The sequence below is a fragment of the Euprymna scolopes genome, chromosome 21 (genome assembly GCF_053919585.1).
Source record: "Euprymna scolopes isolate OS-2025 chromosome 21, ASM5391958v1, whole genome shotgun sequence".
NCBI classification, from domain to species: domain Eukaryota; kingdom Metazoa; phylum Mollusca; class Cephalopoda; order Sepiida; family Sepiolidae; genus Euprymna; species Euprymna scolopes.
The window spans coordinates 86,427,041-86,447,046 of NC_136502.1; the positions used below are offsets into that span (position 1 = coordinate 86,427,041).

Here is a 20,006-nt window from a genome sequence, read left to right on the forward strand (position 1 = left end):
ATTTAGAAAAAAAAAAAAAAAATGGGTGACCGATTTACCAGAACATTGTAACTAAAAAGTAAGCACCCCTTTCAAATGTCGAAATGATTTGGGTTTTTTTTCAATTTTTTTTTTTTTCATAATTTGGTTAATTAGTGTCCAATTAATAATAACCCAGTGAAAAAATTCCAAAAGATCTATCAGTATAGAAATTATGCATGGGGGTGATGGTTGTACAACTCAGCCAAACATTTCATTCACAAGTTTCTTATATAGGCACCGCCAAAACTGGGGGGGGGGGGGCAGGTCAGTACTTTTTGACGGACCGTCTTTTTAAAAATCTACCAAACATCAGGTAATTATCCGATCAATACGAAATTTTCAGCGATTATTAAGAGAAGAATGAACTTTATAACAGTGTACTTATTTTTCATAAACGATATATATATATATATATATTTGCTTACAAAACCCCCCCTTGTTTTGAAGTGGGAACAAATATGCTTAAAATAATCATCTGAAACTGAACACAAGATATTGTGTTGTTGTAAGGGACAGAATTATAGATTAAAAAAAATTGTTTGCATACCTTATTTTGACGTCTGAATATCAGAACTTCGATTGTGTTTAATTATTCTGCCTAATAATACATTGAAATTTTCGTCACTGAAAAATAAGTTTTTTTGGCCTGTTTGGTCTTCCATAGTTTTCTTCTTATCAAACGCAAACGTAAACAGTGTCGATTTAGAGTCTAAATCGACGCGAAATAACTGGTTACCTATATGAATAAGTGGAATTATTTGAAATCCAATAATATTTTTGCATATTCTCTTAGAAAATCATCCTAAATCTTGGTTAGACAATAAATAAATAAATTAATTATTTCCAAAACTTTTTTTTTTTTTTAAATATTTATGTACGTTTTTTGTGCAAGACAAAAATGTCAATTGTTAACTTTTGGGGAAAATTTAACATTTAAAATTGAATTAAAAATAGTAGAAAAAGTTTTACATTATTCTGTTTTCTATATGATAAAATTCAGGGTTTTATCTTTCTGGAAAAAAAAAAGTTACTCAGAAATAATGGATTTTAATAAATGTAATTTCGTTTTAAAAAGCAACAACAACTTGATTTTGCGGCCATTTTTGGCGGTGCCTATATGTACACAAGACAAATTTTCTCATATAGAGTGCTAAACATTAACATTTTCATATTTTGTTGCTACAAACTATCTTACAACGCCAGTATGACCAGGAAACAGGGTATCATTGTACAATAAATTTATATGCGAAACTGATTCCCCACTCTAAATATTTAAATAATTTTTTTTTTGTTTTTTTTTTTTTTCTCTTTTTCTGTCAGGTTTTTCAGGGTGTTTACATGTAATCACCTATAAAAATAGAATCTCATTGGTGTGGAGGGGATTTGCTGAGGGTCTTAATCTACAATAACACCGTAAGATTTTATAAAACTAAGTCAATGTAATCAATTTTTCTTCTCTTTGTATTATATCTGTATTGCTTCGTTTTTGTCTATTTAATAAAAAAAAAAAAAAAACTAAACAGATGTACAGAAGAACCCCGGGATACGGCATTAAAAATTAGTCACAAAATGCAGTACAGTAGGCACCTCCAAAATTCACCACAGAATTACCCCTCTATATGTAACACGATGTAACTTTATTATAAATTAATATTATCAGTATAACTTTTGTACCATTTAAAAGAAGGGCAAAATAAACCAGTAATAATTTTAAAAAAAAATTTTCATTGAACAAAAATAATGAAATTGCAAGACGAAAATCGTGTTTACAGAATTGCCACTTTGAAATAATGTTCCCATGTAGTAAGCATTCCGAACGTGAAAACATACCCGTGTTTAATAAATCTAGCACAAATCAACTAATCGTTAGATTTTCGTGAAATTTTCGATACTTATCCATTTTAGAATGAAATTACATATAAAATGCAGTTGCCATAAAATATAGGAGGGGAAATATTTTTTTAGTGCGTGCCTCCACCCCATATTTGTTTTTTCGAAATTTGAACAAAATATATTTAAATCTATCGAAATTTCTATTTATTATAAAACATAAGAGTTCAGACAAGTAAAAAATATTTATTTTTTAAAAATTTAAATACATGTATTAAACAAAAATTTACCTTGATGTTGCAATTAAAAAAAATGATATAAATTTAATATTATTATGTTTTTTTTTTTAAATAGCGTTTTTTCTCATTGATATATACTATAATAAGTTGAATTGCCAAGAAAAAGAAACTTCCTAAAAATTAATTAATTTTTTAAGATTAAAACAATTAAAATTCCATTATTTCAAAATGTTCCGTTACAACATAGATTTTTAATTATTTGTGTTTATATATATTTTTTTAATATTAAGTTTTAATATAAACATGACTCTTGTCAGCTATTTTATGGCCAAATTAAAACCGATTTAAAAATATTAGTGCACAAAGATTAAACGTTTTATAGACGGCTCTCATTTGTTTGTGTCTTTTTACTGAACAAAAGTATAGAATCCGGTAGTTAACCAAATGAACATTCAGTAAAACCTTATTTCATATTTAATATACAAATGTTTATAATATTATTAATCATTAAACTGTGTAAATCTTAAAACCTAACAAAATTATAACAAAGATTAATTATTAATTGCAGTTTGAAGAAAATAAATAAAGGTTTTAAAAAATCATTAAGTCGCTTCTGCTTTTCCATAGTTCGTATAGTTAACATAAGTCTGACGTCACGGAATCATACGTTCTTTTTTTCACATTCGGTTGGCAATGCCTACAGTACAGTATATAATATACATGTATATAATCAAATAACATTATAAATAACACCGTAAGGCGGTGTAAATACCGTAACCAATGGCCGGAATAACATCGTAACCTGAAAAAAAAACGCATCCTAGGACTATCGTATCCCGGAGTTTTACTATACTAGGCATTTCTTTTAACTAAAAACATGCGCAAACATAATTGAAAAAAAAATGTAATTTTGAACTTGTTTATATATATATATATATATATATATATTATATATATATATATATATATATATATATATATTAGTAGCCTGGCAAGGTCACAGGGGAGATAACTGAAGCAGTAAAACTGAAGCTGGCTTGCAGGACTATATATAGAAATGCAGGTAAATTTGGTCATATTTTATTGGTTTAAAAATATAGGTTCTTTTTTACCAATTGTCATAAAATTTTAACCATAGAATATATATATATATGTTTATATATATATATATATATATATATATACAGGGTGTCTCAAAAAAATGTACTCACACTTCAACCGTTGCTAACATGCTGTCTTTTTTGTGTTGCAGGTGTGAGGTGTGAACCACAGCATGGCAGGAAATCAAATTAGCTTGGAAGAGAGGAAGTTTGTCCTGAAATGTTATTGGAAGACAGAAAACGCCATTGAAGTGCGAAGACGATTCAGAAGGGAATTCGCAAGACCACCACCAACGCGCCGGACCATTGCTTGTATCAAAGAGAAATTTGAAGCAGATGGAACCGTCCAGAACGTCAACAAGAAACGTTCTGGACGACCTCAGACATCCACGAGCCCTGGAAAAGAAGAGCAGGTGCAAGAAACACTCTTTCAATCACCACAGAAATCACTTCGACAAACTGCTCGGAAAACCCACATCTCAAAAGATAGCATCCATCGCATCATGAAGCGTCTGCACTGGAAACGAAGACGATCCTGACCGGAGAGTCGAATTCTGTGAATGGTACCTGGCAAAATGTGCAGAAGATGCAGGGTTTCCCCACAAAATTCTGTAGAGCGATGAGGCAACCTTTAAATTAAATGGCACCATTAATCGCCATAATTGAACGTACTGGGGTCCTATAAATCCTCATGTAACACTTGAACACCATGTAAACTTGCCAGGAGTAATAGTGTGGTGTGGGATATCCGCACTGAGCATCATAGGGCCAATTTTTTATTATAGAAACTGTCACTGGTGAGAGATACCTTAACTTGCTTCAGGAGTTTGTTGGTCCACAAATTTCTGAGATGTTTGGTGATGACGGCGAGATTTACTTTCAGCAAGATGGAGCATCTCCCCACTACCAATGCAGCTTTTCCAGACACATGGAGGTGCCATTAAATACCCTGCACGTTCCCCGGACCTCACGCCCATGGACTTCTTTTTGCAGGGATATCTCAAAGACAAAGTTTATCGCACCAATCCAAGAACAATTGATGCATTGAAAATGGAAATTGAAAAACAATGTCGCAATATTCCTAATGACCTGTTTCGTGACGTTTGCGAATCCCTTGGTGCACATTATCAGTTTGTCTGGACAATAATGGTCATCAATTCGAATATTTGCGAACATGATTCTTCAATCAAATTTATCTTCTGTATTCGAAGCTATTCCATTTCACTGTATGTTCATAAATAAAGGATTTCTCGTCATTCAAAGTGTGAGTACATTTTTTTGAGGCATGCTATATATATATATATATATATATATATATATATATATTCGGGTATGCAGGTATACCTACTACCTCAGGGAGATGAACGCCTCTGCCTTGCATAGTTCCAGGTCTCCCTTGGGCAAGGTGTAGTACCTGTAGCCTCCCTCTCAAGTTCTGGAGGGTTACTATATTTTGAGTACTAGGGATATATATATATATATATATATATATATATGCATGTTTGTTTGCTTATGTGTATGAGTGTGTATATGTCCAGCTGCCAGAGAGGTTAAAACTCTGTGATAATAAAACATGCACACTCTGCCACTGCTCGGTCATCTCACTATTTCAATTTGTCACTGTGCAACCAGTGGTAGGGTGCGAGAGGGTACAATATGTGTAGCACAAGCATGTTGTGTCGCGATCGTTATGAGCAGATATCTTTCGAAGGGAAAAAAATTTAAAAAGTCCTATGGCGATAGGTGAGAGGCGACGTGCACAGGCTTAGCGGGCTGGAAGTGCATAGCTGCAAATCAGCACATAGGTGGCCAGTGATTTATCTAACATCGTCGACTAAATCGCTTACAGGGTGGAAGCAACTTCAGTGGATGATCTAGCGGCTGAGCAGCTTTTTTTTAGGGATACACTGCTCACCCATCCATTTGGGAAGGGTCTAGAAAAGGTGACCTATAAATTGTCTACCCTTTTATTAGCTTGTCGGTTTTCTGCGGTTGGCGGCTGCTCTATATATGCAGGAGAAATAAGATAAAGTTGAAGAAAAATAATAAACAAGGAAAATCAAAATTTTATCAGGAGAGGAATAACCTAACTGTTGCTATGTGGAATGTGAGAACTTTGCTAGATGTCCTGGATAGTGAAAGACCTGAGCGTAGGACAGCTATTGTTGCAAGAGAGCTCGCTAGGTACAGCATAGACATTGCAGCATTGTCTGAAACACGATTGAGTGGTGATGATCAATTGGTGGAAGTGGGCTCGGAATACACCTTTTTTTGGAAAGGAAAACGATCGAGGCTAAGACGAGAAGATGGGATTGGCTTTGCAGTGCGTTCTGATTTGGTAAAGAGGATTGAACAGCCAATCTGTGTAAGTGACAGAATTATGATGATGCGCTTCCCTTTTGCACACAGTAGGTACATGACAATTTTTTTTATCTGTGTATGCCCCTACCATGGGTCATGATGAAGATACCATCACAGCATTTTACCGAAATCTCAGTCGTACCATTTCCTCTATTCCTTCATCTGAGAGGATCTTACTCATGAGTGATTTAAATGTAAAGGTTGGCAAGGATCATCACACCTGGAACTCACTCGGCCGGTTTGGTGTAGGTAAGGTCAACAGTAATGGTCTGCATCTTCTCCATCTATGCACTCAGTTTGACCTTGCTATCTGTAACACTTTCTTCAGCCACAAGGAGGTCCATAGGTTTACTTGGACCCATCCTCGTTCAAAACAATGTCACTTGATTGATTAAATTATTTCCAGGAAGGCAGATCTGCAGGACGTCTGTAGTGTGTGTGTTATACGTGGAGCTGAATGCGGCACGGATCATTTTTTGGTAAGCGGGAAGTTGAAAATCTGTATAAGGAGGAAATGTAGGTCGGGTGGTGTTAAGATTCCCAGGCGGGTTGATGTGTCCAAGCTGGATGATCCAAGTGTACGTGAAAAGCTTCAATACGTAGTTAATTCTACTGATTTTGATGGGTCATGGGTGCATTTTAAAAATACAATCTATGAAATAAGCGTAGATGTTTTTGGCTTCCGCAAATCTAAGTATCAGGATTGGTTTGATGATAATGATTCTGAAATTACTCAACTCTTAAGTGCTAAAAATGAGTTGCATCATAAAATGTTGTCTGCCTCTCATGGAGGTCGAGAGTCCCTCCAACAGTCACTTAAAGCAAACAAGGGTATTCTCCAAAAGCGACTCTGCCAAATGAAGAATCAATGGTGGGCTAAACTCGCCAACCAAATCCAGATGGCTTTTGATCATAAAGACTTCAAACACATATACCATTTGCTTAAAAAAGCTTTTGGTCCTCAAACACTATCTACATCTCTCCTACTCTCAAGTGATGGAATATCCGTTATAAAGGATCCTAACAAGATTCTCCTTCATTGGATTGAGTATTATTCTGATCGCTTTGACAACCCCTCTAATGTTGATGAGGACGTCATCAATGAATTTTTATCACAACAGAAGCTTATCCATGAAATGTCTGAGTTCCCATCTGAGAATGGAATTAGAGATGCAATCAAGGGCTCCAGGGCTTGATGGTATTCCTGTTGAAGTCCTCTTACATGGGGGTGATAAGCTTGTTCATGAAATTCTTCACCTTATCACTGATGTCTGGAAGGGTGTTCCCGTTCATCATCGTTGATGTAATTCTTATATCACTGTACAAGGGAAAGGGGTCCAGGACCGACTGTGGAAATTATCGTGGGATAAATTTATTGGAAGCAGTTGGCAAAGTATTTTCCAGAGTTCTACTCAATAGATTGTTAAAGTATATTTGTCTATCCGTCATTCCAAAAAGCCAAAGTGGCTTTCGTCTGGGCAGAGGAACCACAGACATGATCTTCTCTGCTCGGCAGTTGCAGGAGAAATGTACTGAACACCGTGTTCTGCTTTATCAGGTTTTTGTTGATTTGACTAAAGCTTTTGATATGGTGAACAGAAATGCCCAATGGATAATTCTGGGGAAGTTGGATGCCCACCTCAATTACTCAGGGAGCTCCACACTAATATGAAGGCTCGCCTGAACTTCAATGGATGCCTATCAGAACCCATCTCAGTTGACAATGGTGTGAAGCAGGGTGATATCCCAGCACCTACACTTTTTTCTATTTATTTTGTAACTATGCTTTCCTATGCCTTTAGGGAATGTTTTCTGGGGGTTTGTTTGCATTTCAGAACCACAGGTAAGGTCTTTGATCTTCGTCGTTTTCATGTTTCTACAAGGACCTTTCAGCACCTGGTTCGTGAATTGCTTTATGTGGATGACGCCGATCTCGTAGCTCATAGTCAGAGGGATATGCGGAGTATCATGGATCTGTTTTCAGGGGCGTGTGCGTCTTTTGGGCTTACTATTAGTCTTAAGAAGACTAAGGTCATGTTCACACCTCCACCCGGTGGTTTGTATGTGCAACCAAATATTTTTGTCAACAACCAGAGATTTGCCGTGGTTGACACATTTGTGTATTTGGATAGTACTCTCACCAGAGATGGAACCCGGGATGCTGAGGTCAACTATAGGATACAGCATGCCACTAAGGCTTTTGGTGGTTTAGAGAAGCGAGTATGGTCTGACAGGGATATAACTATTCATACAAAGATCAGTGTCTATCAATCTTGTATTTTACCATCCCTGCTTTATGCTTCTGAGGCCTGGACAACTTATGGTAGACACATAAAAGTCATGGAGAGAGTGCACCAGAAATTCCTGAGACACATTCTGGGCATCAGGTGGAGCACTTTTATATCTGATATGGATGTTCTCATGCGGGCTGATGTACCTTGTATTGAGAAGTTGATTATATGCAACCAGATGAGATGGGCTGGACATCTGACAAGGGTGGACAATGATAGATTGCCAAAGTGCCTGTTCTATGGTGAAATTACACAAGGAAAGTGTCCACAACATAAACCGAGGAAACGCTTTAAGGATAACATCAAAGATAATCTTAAAGCTCTTGGAATTGACGTGTTCAGTTAGGAAAGTGCTTCCAATGATCGTAAAAAGTGGCGCTCCTTGGTCTATCATGGTTGTGATAGCTTTGAGAAGAAAAAATATGAGCATGCAAAAATGAAGCGTGATATCTGGAAGAAAAATCTGTCAAATCTATCAGGTCTGTCGGGGGCTTTCATGCAGAAGCACGTGAAGTGATTTATGCGGTAAAATGATTTTATCCAGAGTTGGCCTAACTAGCCACAAGCGATCACATGGAGATCATTCTTTCTTTGATGGGGAAAACACTGTGGGGCACAGATGTTCTGTTTGCTCTGTAGTCTGTAAATCGAGTGGAGGCCTGAAGCATCATATGAACGTCCACAGTAGAGCAGCACCAGTTGACATCCCACAATCTCAGCTTAAGTGTGACCTTTGCAACAGACTGTGTAAGAGCAGGGCTAGTCTGAAGAGCCACCTTCTTTCCCACAGTAGATAGAAATTGATGCATCTTGATCACATCTCCACATGTATATATGTATGTGTGTATAAATGTATATATATAAAAAAAAATAAAAAATAACAATATTTCAAAAGTACATGAAAATGAATGAATAAGCAACAATAAAGCAAGGGAAAGATGGTCTTCTTCTGTCAATAAGTGACAATCACCATATATATATATGCATATATATATATATATATATATATATATATATATATATATATATATATATATATACACGGTAGTGTTTGAATATATCGTTAAGTGGAAGTTTTAGTCATTTTAAAGCTGCTTTAAAGCTTCACCGCTCACTCATTTTCTGACCAAATTTCAAGCAACAACCCTTCTGACGACGTAATAATTATTACAGCTTATAGATCATCTTCTCAGCTATATTGCGAAAAAAAAAATTCGATTTTCGTCCAGTAAAACAAAAGTTATGATGAATTTTCTGGTGTTCAAAATCGTAAAAAAACAAGCAACGTTTTTTATGACTGGTTTCCATAGCAAGCACGTTGCTTCAGTGACTACTGTTGCTACCAATTCACCGCTCTTGCTAAAAGAGAAGTAACAAATGAAACAGAGAGAATGAAAGAATGAAAGGAAGATAAGTTGGGGGATTTTATTGAAAGCAGACGAGTGCCATACATTGTTATTACATATGTGTATGGTGACAAAAAGAAAGACTGAAATTAAACAAAGAACAAGTGAATTTACTAGAAGCCTGGAAAAATCATGGATTACAATAGAAAAATGCGAGCATGAATAGTAATATGATTAAGCTTAAACATGGAAAAGTAAAGGACTAGTTGTTAAAACTGGAAAAGAAAAGGACGATATTCTAGTAAAAAAAAATATAATAAATTTATAACTTAAAAAATTGCTGCATTAAGAATTTTTTTAAAAATTCAATTTATAACATTACATAATCAATTCTTAATGCTGCAATATTTTAAGTAATAAATTTTTGATATTTTTTACTAGAATGTCTTTTCCTTTTCTTTTCCAGTTTTAATAACTAATCATTTACTTTTCATGCTTAAGCTTAACCATATTACTTTTCAAGCTCATATTTTTTTATTGTAATATATATATATATATATATATATATATATATATATATATATATATATACCACCTTTTTTGGGCAATTTTATAAGTTCCAAATCTCAACAACTATTGATCAGAATTTAACAAATGAAGGCTTGTTCGAAAGGTAATGACCTGAATTGTGTAGTGGGCTATGTGACATTTGTCCTTAAGGTCGCACATTAAGGGTATCATCCATCATCCAGAGTCTATTTTCGGCACTTTTTTACAGCCAGAAAATGTTTCAATCATAGTCATTTGTTTCCCTAGTTTTGCATACAAATTACAAAATATCTGATATTTCTCCCAAACCTCTGAACTTCATGGAGAGGAGACTAAAACTTGCTGGTATGGTTCCAAATGATTAGAAATAACAACACGGGGACACTTGATTCCAAATGACAAAAGTCTATATTCCAAATTTCATGATGTTTGCCATCTTACAATATATTCCTTTAATTTCATTGATACTTACAATTCTTGACAGTAAGTGTCTCGTAGCGCTAAATCATTCACTTAATTATTATATCAATCAATGAATCTATTTTGCCCTTAACTCCTCATAAAAAATAGCTACTATCGATCCACCTAAAGAAAAGAAAATGCATACCCTTTATGTAAAATTTCAAATATTTAGACCCAAAATTCGGTGAATAGTTTGCTAGAGACCGCAAAGGTAAAATCTTTTAAACTTTGATCCTTTGGAAGGCGAATTTTCAGAAAAAAAAAAAACGATTAAAATTCTTGCCCTACGTCTGAATACTATTTATGTAAAATTTCAACCAAAAATTGGCTTAGTAATTTGGTAGAGACCGCAGAGGTCAATCTTTTAAAAACTTTGACCCCAATTATGCCCCCTTAACATTTATTGTTTTGGGCTTAAATCAAATTATAACGTTAGATCCATGTCCAAGGAACCTATATTTAAAATTTCAAGTGTTTAGACCCAAAATTTGGCAAAGGAGTTTGGTAGAGTTCTTAAAGGTTAAATCGTTGAACTTTGACCCCTTCACTGACAAGTTTCTGGCCGAAAACCGATTAAAAAGATTCTCCCAAATCTTAATACGCCTTATGTTAAATCTCAAGTCTGTAGACCGAAAATTGACAGAGTTATTTGGTAGGGAAATGCACACACACACACACACACACACACACACACACACACACACACACACACACTTCCACTTTTCTAGATAGATAGATAGATAGATAGATAGATAGATAGATAGATAGATAGATATTAGAAACTGTGGTGGTGGTGAAGAAGAAGAAGAAGAAGAAGAAGAAGAAGAAGAAGAAGAAGAAGAAGAGCGGGCAATGTCCGTAAAAGTAACAAAGGTATGGGGGAAGCATGGGTAGGCTCGAGCACAGCAGCCGTAGTTGTTGTTTAAAAAAAAAAAATGCTTTTTGGCCCGTCGACCCGTCTCCGTCCGACCAGATGTGCACACAGCATCCATGATGGCCAATTCATTTCGCGAGGATAACACTCCCTCTCCCCCGCCCAACGCACGCACACACGCAGAGGAGAAGGAAAATTCCGAAATAACACCAGTCTTTTCCTGCTTATCCAGATATTGTTTTCAGATATTCTGGACTTTTCAAGCAATGCCTGTGCAGGCTGCAGACTGCAGGAGTGCAGGATAGGTGCGATTAGTGATTGCGCAACCACTGCTACTGCTTAAGAATAGTCTTTCCGTGCAAGTACTCTTACAGAGGATATCCATTGTCTCTAGATACTGAAATGAGAGGCCTTATAAAAATATGTAAATTATAGAAGTTTATTAATATTCCGGACAGTTCTCCGTTCCGTGTACGCGCATGCGCGTGTGTGTGTGTGTGTGTGTGTGTGTGTGTGTGTGTGTGTGTGTGTGACACTTACGGATACCGCTCGGCGCTCCACCACTCCCATCTACAAATAGTCTTCTTCTTCATAGTCTTTCTCTCTTACTCTCTCTCTCTCTCTCTGTTGATGTTCGCGTATTCCATTTGGTTATCTTTTCTCCATTCTTTTATTTCATTTTTCTATTCCCAGTCTCTCTTTATCTCCTCTCTTTTATTTTGCAGTTACCTCTCTTCCTATAATCCCCCCTCCCTCTCCCTGTCTATATATATATATATATATATATATATATATATATATATATATATATTCCCTTTTCGTATCTTTCATCTTGTCATTCTTCCTTCATCTTTATCTATTTCTATATAATCATCATTATCTATTTCTTCTTTCCTGACAGCTTACAGTTTATTTTCGTTTATTCTCTTTTTTTCACTTCTTTCAAGTCATTTACTCCCCCCGCTTATTTCAATCTTCACCCCTCCGTCTTTTTTGGGTTATCATTCTCTCCCCCTCCACCACCCTTTTATTGTTTTTCTGCACCCTCTCCCCGCAAATCGTTCTTTTGACTCTACCCACACCACCACCTCCCACTTCCTCTTTCCTGAATGAATGAGTCAATTGCCAAAGGGAACAAGGGAGGTGAGTTAGGAGGGGGAGGGGCGGACATATAAACAAAAGGGAAACAACCCAAACGTACTAAAAAAACGTCCGGCCCTTCACCGCCAATCAAACACTAGAAAACTCGCAGCCTCCCACTTTAAAATAAAATTCTGCTTCTAAATGAACCTGTTTATCGTCTAAAATTCGCTTCGGTAAATTAAGGTTGGGTTTTTTGGGCTGGTGACGCATCATTATGCATCTTTTTCTGCCGTTCCGTGCACGGTTGGTTTTTAGTCCGGGCGGGCGTCTTTTCACCAGGGACGACGCGCCACTCGACACCGCCTTCATTGTCCCGCGGTGTAAAAAAAAAAAAAAGGTTTTCGTGCCTCTAAGGTTTTTTTTTTCTCCCTTTTTTCCGGGGTTGGAAAGAAAAGAAAAGGAAAAGGGGAAGAACATAAGAGAGGAAATATTGGTTTCCCCCAAAAACCCGTCGACGACGTCTAAAAAGGTGTGTGTTTTCTTAGAATTCCCGGGTTCTTTTTTTTTTTTTTTTTTTTTGGCCGGCGGAGGTAAGTGTACACTTGCAAAACTATCAAAAGGGCGTCCTGCGTCGAGGCGAAGGTGTCAAGGGTTCGATCCTTAGATTCTACCTATCTTCACGGGGTCTCGTTCCTACCCCATGTCCTCATCACCTCGGTTTTTTTTTTTTTCTTTCTTCAAAGGGGAAGAAAAAAACACGCACAAAAAAAAAGGGAGAAATATAGGCAGGTCTCTTTTTAGGAGGGTCCGTTACCACCTCCTTTCATCTTTTCCGTGGTTTATTTATTTTTATCCTCTCCCGTTTTTTTTGTTTTTTTTTACCCCTATTTTTCCACCTGAGGTTCATTCGTCTGAAAACATTTTTTTTTCACTTGTAAACATTGTGAAAAAAAAAAAATTGATTTATCACAAAATTGAAAATAGTGTTTTTACAAAAGTCATAAAATGCATATTTTATTTTCACATAAATAATTTTAAAAAATATTTCCATCCTGTCCGGTTGATGATTTGGCTTGTTTTTTTTAACTTGAACCAAAATAATAATGAAAGGACTAGGGGAAAGTTAATTTAGGTAAGGAAGATCTGATTTCAACTAAGGTTTTCCCCACTGATTAAAAAAAAAAAAAAAAATCCTATGTTTCCTCTTCTTTGACGTTATATATTTCAACTGCCGGTTTCATGAGGCACGTTGCTTTTTTTTTTAATTAATTTGTTTTCAATTTTAAAAACAAAACAAAAATTTAGATACTCCCGACTTTTTGTCCACAATTTTATCTTTTAATTTTCCTCAATTATTACTCACCATTTTACATTTTTTTTTTTCATCCCCATCCATCCATCATCCCAGGGTAAGAAAAAAAAAAAAAAAAAACTTTTTCTTTTAATAACTCTTTACCGGGTCGGTGAGCATCGTTACCACTTTTTGGAAAGTAGAAAGAACGGACCAGTTTATCATTTATAACAAGTTTCTGAAAAAGCATGTTTTGTTTTGTTTTATGGATTTTAATTTAAAAAAAAAAAAAAAAAAGTGGTTAATAAATTAATTAATCACTCCAAATTTTTATTTACTCTTAGCAAAATAAATTTAATCCGTATTTTGTCTTAAGTTTAGTTTTCATCACACAAAAACGAAAAGAAATGAGAAATAAACTTTAAAATTAGATAGAAAAACAAAATCCTCAACAAAGCCATCTCAAGTTAATGAAGAAAACCATTTTTTTTTTCTACTCCGTTTTAGGGGTCAACATGGAAGTAAAGGGGGTAACTTCATTTCTTGTGAATTTGTCGGAAAGGGGAGGGACAGAAAGGCTTCATCGTAGATAGAGTGCACTTGTCAAGAGCTTGATTAGTTGGGATCTTAGCAATGGATTTGGAATTTGTATCATCATTGTAATATATATATATATATATATATATATATATTGTAACTTCTTTGAAGATGTTATATTTCGTATATAAAAATTCATATATCATGCGCTTGTTGTGTGTTATGTTTTGGTTAGGAAAAATTCAGTCAACATGTAATGTTTTTAAGAGCCTTATCAATGCCAATTTTAGATCTGTATCGAAGTCTCTCTCTCACACGTGCATAATACACACACACACACACATTGTGTGTGTGTGTATATATATATATATATATATATATATATATATAAGAAAATATATTTTAGGTATCGATTTTTAGTATTTTTTAACAGTGCTCAATACGTACTTAGAGCTAAGTATGCAAACATATCGCAATTATACATTATTAATTTTGGTTGAAACGTGTGTGTGTGTGTTAAAAACATAAAGATTTATTTAATAGCTCAATAGTACGACTAGAGCTCTTAATTATTTAGTTATTCAGTAAAACGGTCCATATTTCCCCACAAACACTTGACATACCTTTGTTTCTATCAATTTAGAAAATGTGAGTATATATATCTCATATATATATATATATGATATATGGACCCTAGCAAAAGTCTTTTGTTATGGTATAATGTATCGTCAGCCAATGTTATTGTTCAAGGAGTATCGAAGAATTCCCTCTTGTTTCAAATTAAAACTAATGCATAAAAAATATGACTAAATTATTTCATTTTTTATATATTATTATTATTATTATTATATACAATGTTGCTTTAAAAAAAACCTTTACTTGTTTTATTTTCCAGTCTTACCACCTTATTCTTTTTGCTTGATTTATAAATTTTTTTTTTTTTTTTTTTTTTTACAAAACGGAGGAGACGGGCGGGGAGTGAAATTCCTTTCCCATCATGCACGCCCCCCTCTCCTCTTCTAAAGGACGGGTCTGGGTGGGGATGACAAGGTTTTTGTTGAAGAGGAAACGGAGTACAGCGAGAAATAATTACACCAAAAAAATTGTATATATTTGTGAGAATAATAAAGGCGCCTTGTCTTCCCACCCATATATATAAATATATGTTGCAGTCACACACCCCCTTCCCGAATGACAACAGATATTAGTTATTTATTTCATTTTACAGTTATCAGTTTCTTAAAGTCAATGACTAAATTTCAAATGCCCCCCCTCCTCATCTCATTTTTAGGTGTCATCCTTCTCTTCTCTCCCCCCGTTTCCCCGTAGAAGGTGCGTGCGGGCGGCCATTGTGTTATCCTCCCATAACACACCCACATTATATCTCGAAAGGCAGAGAATTCCTGGTGGATGAAAGTATTGCACGGTGCGTGTTCTTTGCTACGACAGGGGCGCTTCTACAAATTAATGTTTTCCGTTCGGATTAGACCAGGGACTCTAGAGAAACATAATACTTCACTTTGTTTGGTACTTTGTAATGAAATGGGTATCCAGAATATGCTAGTGTCTCGGAAATGGACTAAGCAGTTGACTTTTTAAGTTTTTCAATTTTTTTTTTTAGTTTTTAAACCCTTCGCACTCTGTTTTTGCATATATTTTTTCGCAGCTTTGCAGTCGTAAACTATTCCAGCAGCTAAAACAGTTTACGATTTTGACGAGAAAGTGCTCAGGCTGAGCAGAGCACTGCTCAGTGCTCTGCTCAGCCCTTTTTCGCAAAAATCCTCTGGATACTAATTACAAGTTACACTTTTAATTCAAGCAAATAAATTACTTTCTATGCCTCAAGATCACTTTCGAATTTCACATGAGTAAACAAATGGATAATTTTAATCCATTATCAATAGATAAAAAAAAAATGGCCGGCGTTTGTTTACTTCAAATTCAAAAGTGATTTTGAAGCCTTTAATCTGTCGATTATAAAATATTTTCCGACTTGAATTCAAGTTTAGAGCAAGATTCAATTATTTATTTCTCTTGGAAAAATAAAGGAAAAGGTTAATTTGCGTACGTTCTCTCTTCATATCAAAGAATCAGAGTACGTGACCCATTGCATACATCCTCTGTTAAGTCATTTTCTCCTGACTAATTATAATGCATGCTTGATACAATAGAGGTACAGCCGAAAAAATGTTTTTTCCTTGGTTTAAGAGCACAAAATAACCTTATTACTTGATTTTTTTTTTTTTTTTTAAATATTAACTTTAATTCGGGTCAGAAATTAGTTTTTAAGAGTTTGACAGTCATTAACAACTCACTTTCTGCTACAGAGAAATTACCGTGACGACCATTTTTTTAATGGAGGGAAAATACACTGTGTTTACGCCGTAGCCTTCGAAATTCTGGCCTTTTTTTTTTTTTTTTTTTTTTTTTTTACAATAAACACCAAAAAAAAATGAACATGCAAATTAATTTTACAAAAGGCAAAATAAGTTACTCTTTTATTTACATGGATAATTCTGTGTGTTTTAACTTATTTTAAAGCGTCAATTTACTTTGAAACAAAAGTGGTACCAAGTCTGTTGAGTCTGTAGAACGAAAAACCTGTTTTCGTTAAAGCCATTTGAACCCTAATCGAAAATTTATCAAAATATTGGCAGAAACCCATCCAATAAATGTCACCAATTGTGCGAAAATGTAAATTTCTACGAGTATTTGGTTTCATTTTCGATTTTTGAGCAATTATTGAGGGTCCAAGTAGCTCTAATAAAACTGACATTTTTTTCCGTTCTAACTCAACAGTTAACACCACTTTTGTTTCGAAGTAATTAATTTCTTGGGTTTTTATTACTGTACACATACATTCGAAAAAGTTGTCAAAAAACAAATATATAACAAATAAATGTTATCAAAGGCAAGATAAGTTACTTTTCTATCAAACTGGATATATTAATAAACTAGAAAAAATACCGTTAGAAATTCGCTCAATATATGTTACCGTGACATAACTTGACATATATTCGGTGCTTTTTTTAAATAGTATTTTGTCCAGTTTATTATTTATAACACCTTTTCCCAAACTTACCGTGTTAAAGAGAGAATCGGGCGCCATTCTGAATTTTCCAATACATCGGTAAACAATATACTTTTTTCAAGCTGAATAAACATGTTACATTGAATAAAAACACAAAAAATATATCCAGTTTGGTAGAAAAGTAACTTATCTTGCCTTTGATAACATTTATTTGTTATATATTTGTTTGACAACTTTTTTGAATCTATGTGTACAGTAATACAAACCCAATTTCTTAATATAAGTTAAAAGCTTTAACTTAAAACGCAAACAAAAATGAGATAGGTTGGCAGAAGAATATTTTTGCGTTTAGTAACATTCTTTTATTTCACCTCCACCTTTTTTTTCTGTTTTGTTGGCTGTTGTAAAAAATGACTGCTTCTTCTATACCAAAAGGAAGGCAAACATTAGTTTTCACATGTGCCCCTGTCGTATCTAAGAACCTTAGAATGCGTGTGTGAAGTACGTGACCCACCTCTCGCATCAGTCCGATATTTATCATCTTCATTTTAAATGTCTTCTGTTTTGTTTAGACTCTCTCTCTCTCTCTCTCTCTCTCTCTCTCTCTCTCTCTCTCTCTGTTTTTATAAGCATTTTCTAATCGTGGCTTCCTTCCTTCCCCTAAACGCCTATTAAACTTTATCCTTCCCTGTTAACTAATTGAAACCTGTACATACAACATACGAAACAGGACAATCAGTCCGACGGTGGCTTTGTTGCCTTCTGGCTGAGTTATGTTTCTGTTCAGTCCTAGCGTGTCCATTTTCCCAGGCATTACCTTCTCTGAGAAAGGGTTAGAGTGTTGTTAATCGCCTGATGCGCCCCTACTGGGAAATGCTCATACAAGTTTAGGAAGCCAGAGTGCACTTCCATCTAGTATGCTGGCTTTTCAAAACCCCACCCGCCCGTGTGTCTAACTTCCCGCAGAAGAGGTAAATAAACATACTTATCTTCACAAGAAAATGAATGAATCTGCTACAGTAGTACACTCCGCGTGGAACTTTTAATCAACCAGTTTATTTCTTTACTAGCAGGCTGTCCAACGTTTCCCGGTCATAAAATATGATATTTTAATTCATGTCGATTTCATATTTAGATCCAATTTTCTATTGATTACACCTAATTTAATATATAGCAGTGCAGTCCCCCCCCCCGGCGTGGCCCGATCGTCAGATACGCTTAAATATGATGTTTTAATTCATGCAAATTTTGTATTTATTATAGAACTAGTAGTGATTTCAAAAATAAAAAAAAAGTTGAGTGCCATTAGGCTAATGGCACTCAACTTTTTATGGCCCATTACAATCGAAACCAAAACATTGTAGCTCTCTCCAGTCTCCAGCCTTATTCGTTACCGTCTGATTTAATTTCATACGCAGATAAAAACTTAAAAAAAAAAAATAACGTTGTTAAATGTATATTTGTGCATGCGTATAAATAACACGTTTAGTCGACTTATTTCTACCAAAGTTCCATTTTTTTTTTTTTTTTTTTTTTTTTCAATTTTGACACCTTAGCAGTAGCACTTAGCAGTTATTTTTACCGGCTAAAAACCAAATCGAATTTGTTCTACAGGTTTATATTAAATTTCAAGTCTGTAAATCAAAAATTGACACAGTAGTTTGGTAGAGATGTTACGTTCCGCACACAGACAAAATCACTTACGAAGTTTGATTTATTTATTCCATAGTTTTAAGATTCCGATCTAACACGGTACTTATAAGAAGATGCTGCTGGTGCTGGGGCTGCAGTGCTGCTGGGCTGACACATACTTTAGCTTAAGTTTCGGTATCAGTTTTGGTTATCGGTGATTACTGTTTTCATTTAACTTTCGGTTGCTCTTTCATTTTTAATTGATTTTTTTTTTTTTTTTTTTTTTTACGGTATCTTTTGTCTATTAAATTGTTAGGTGAAAGTACAGAATAGGTAAAGGAGTAAAGGAGGACTCCCGTACTCACTCCCCATATTAAGGAGGGTTTATAAATAATAAGTAATTATTTAGAAAAAAATAATTCTTAACATGGAGAGGGGAAGCAAACGTTAAAGTGGAAACAGCAATTCTACGGGTTTCATTTTTTTTTTTTTTTTTTTTTGTACTTATGACTTATGTTTCCGGTTTGGTTTCTTTTTGTGTGTGTGTGTGTGTGTGTGCTTGTTAAGATAGTCAACAGATCGATTTTTATTTTTTGTGTCGTTTTAAGCAAAAATAATATTACGTACTTAATTATCATGCCGAAAATAGTAATATATCCAAAAATTACGAAAATTCATCGAGTAGAAAGTTATCTAGTTAAAAGTAATTTTTACGGAAAATTGGGTAAAATTGCATTTTTCTTAGACATTATAAAGTTGACATTTCACACACACAGGGAGGGGACATCTGAACGAGTATTTTAGATTACTTGTTCACGGCTGCAATATTTGTTGTCTAGCGATAGACTTTTTTTGTTTTTGTTTTGTTTTGTTTTTTACTAAAAACAATAGCAGTGTTTACTTGCTGAATTTTCGTAATTTTTAGATATATTACTATTTTTGACATGACAATTAAGTACGTAATGTAGTTTTCGCTTAAAACGGCATATTTCAAAAAATCGATTTGTCAACTTTATCTTAACAACTACGTTTTTTTTTTGTTGTTGTTGTTTTAGTATTTTTAAACATTTTACAATAGCCAACAAAATAAGAGAGCAAAAAAATAAATATACAACAAATAAATGTTACCAACATTATTACAAAAAGGAATTTTGGGTTTGTATTACTGTACACATAGATTCGAAAAAGTTGTCAAAAAACAAATATATAACAAATAAATGTTATCAAAGGCAAGATAAGTTATTTTTCTACCAAACTGGATATATTTTTCGTGTTTTTATTCAATGTAACATGTTTATTCAGCTCGAACACCATACAGTGTTTACCGATGTATTGGAACATTCAAGATGGCGTCTGATT

The 20,006-nt window shown here is 34.6% G+C and overlaps 2 protein-coding genes across 2 annotated transcripts in view; both read left to right on the top strand.

Annotated features, from left to right (window-relative positions):
• Positions 1-4,446, top strand: part of LOC145242536 (uncharacterized) — a 15,501-nt gene extending 11,055 nt beyond the window's left edge. The window contains exon 2 of the mRNA XM_080105619.1: positions 3,343-4,446. Coding sequence (XP_079961745.1) covers positions 3,364-3,729 — 366 coding nt within the window. The 5' untranslated portion in view covers positions 3,343-3,363 and the 3' untranslated portion in view covers positions 3,730-4,446. The remainder of the gene's footprint in view (positions 1-3,342) is intronic.
• Positions 4,447-12,335: 7,889 nt separating this feature from the next.
• LOC145242535 (uncharacterized) overlaps positions 12,336-20,006 on the top strand; it is a 38,641-nt gene continuing 30,970 nt past the window's right edge. The window contains exon 1 of the mRNA XM_080105618.1: positions 12,336-12,685. The gene's annotated coding sequence lies outside the window, so the exon portion shown is untranslated. The remainder of the gene's footprint in view (positions 12,686-20,006) is intronic.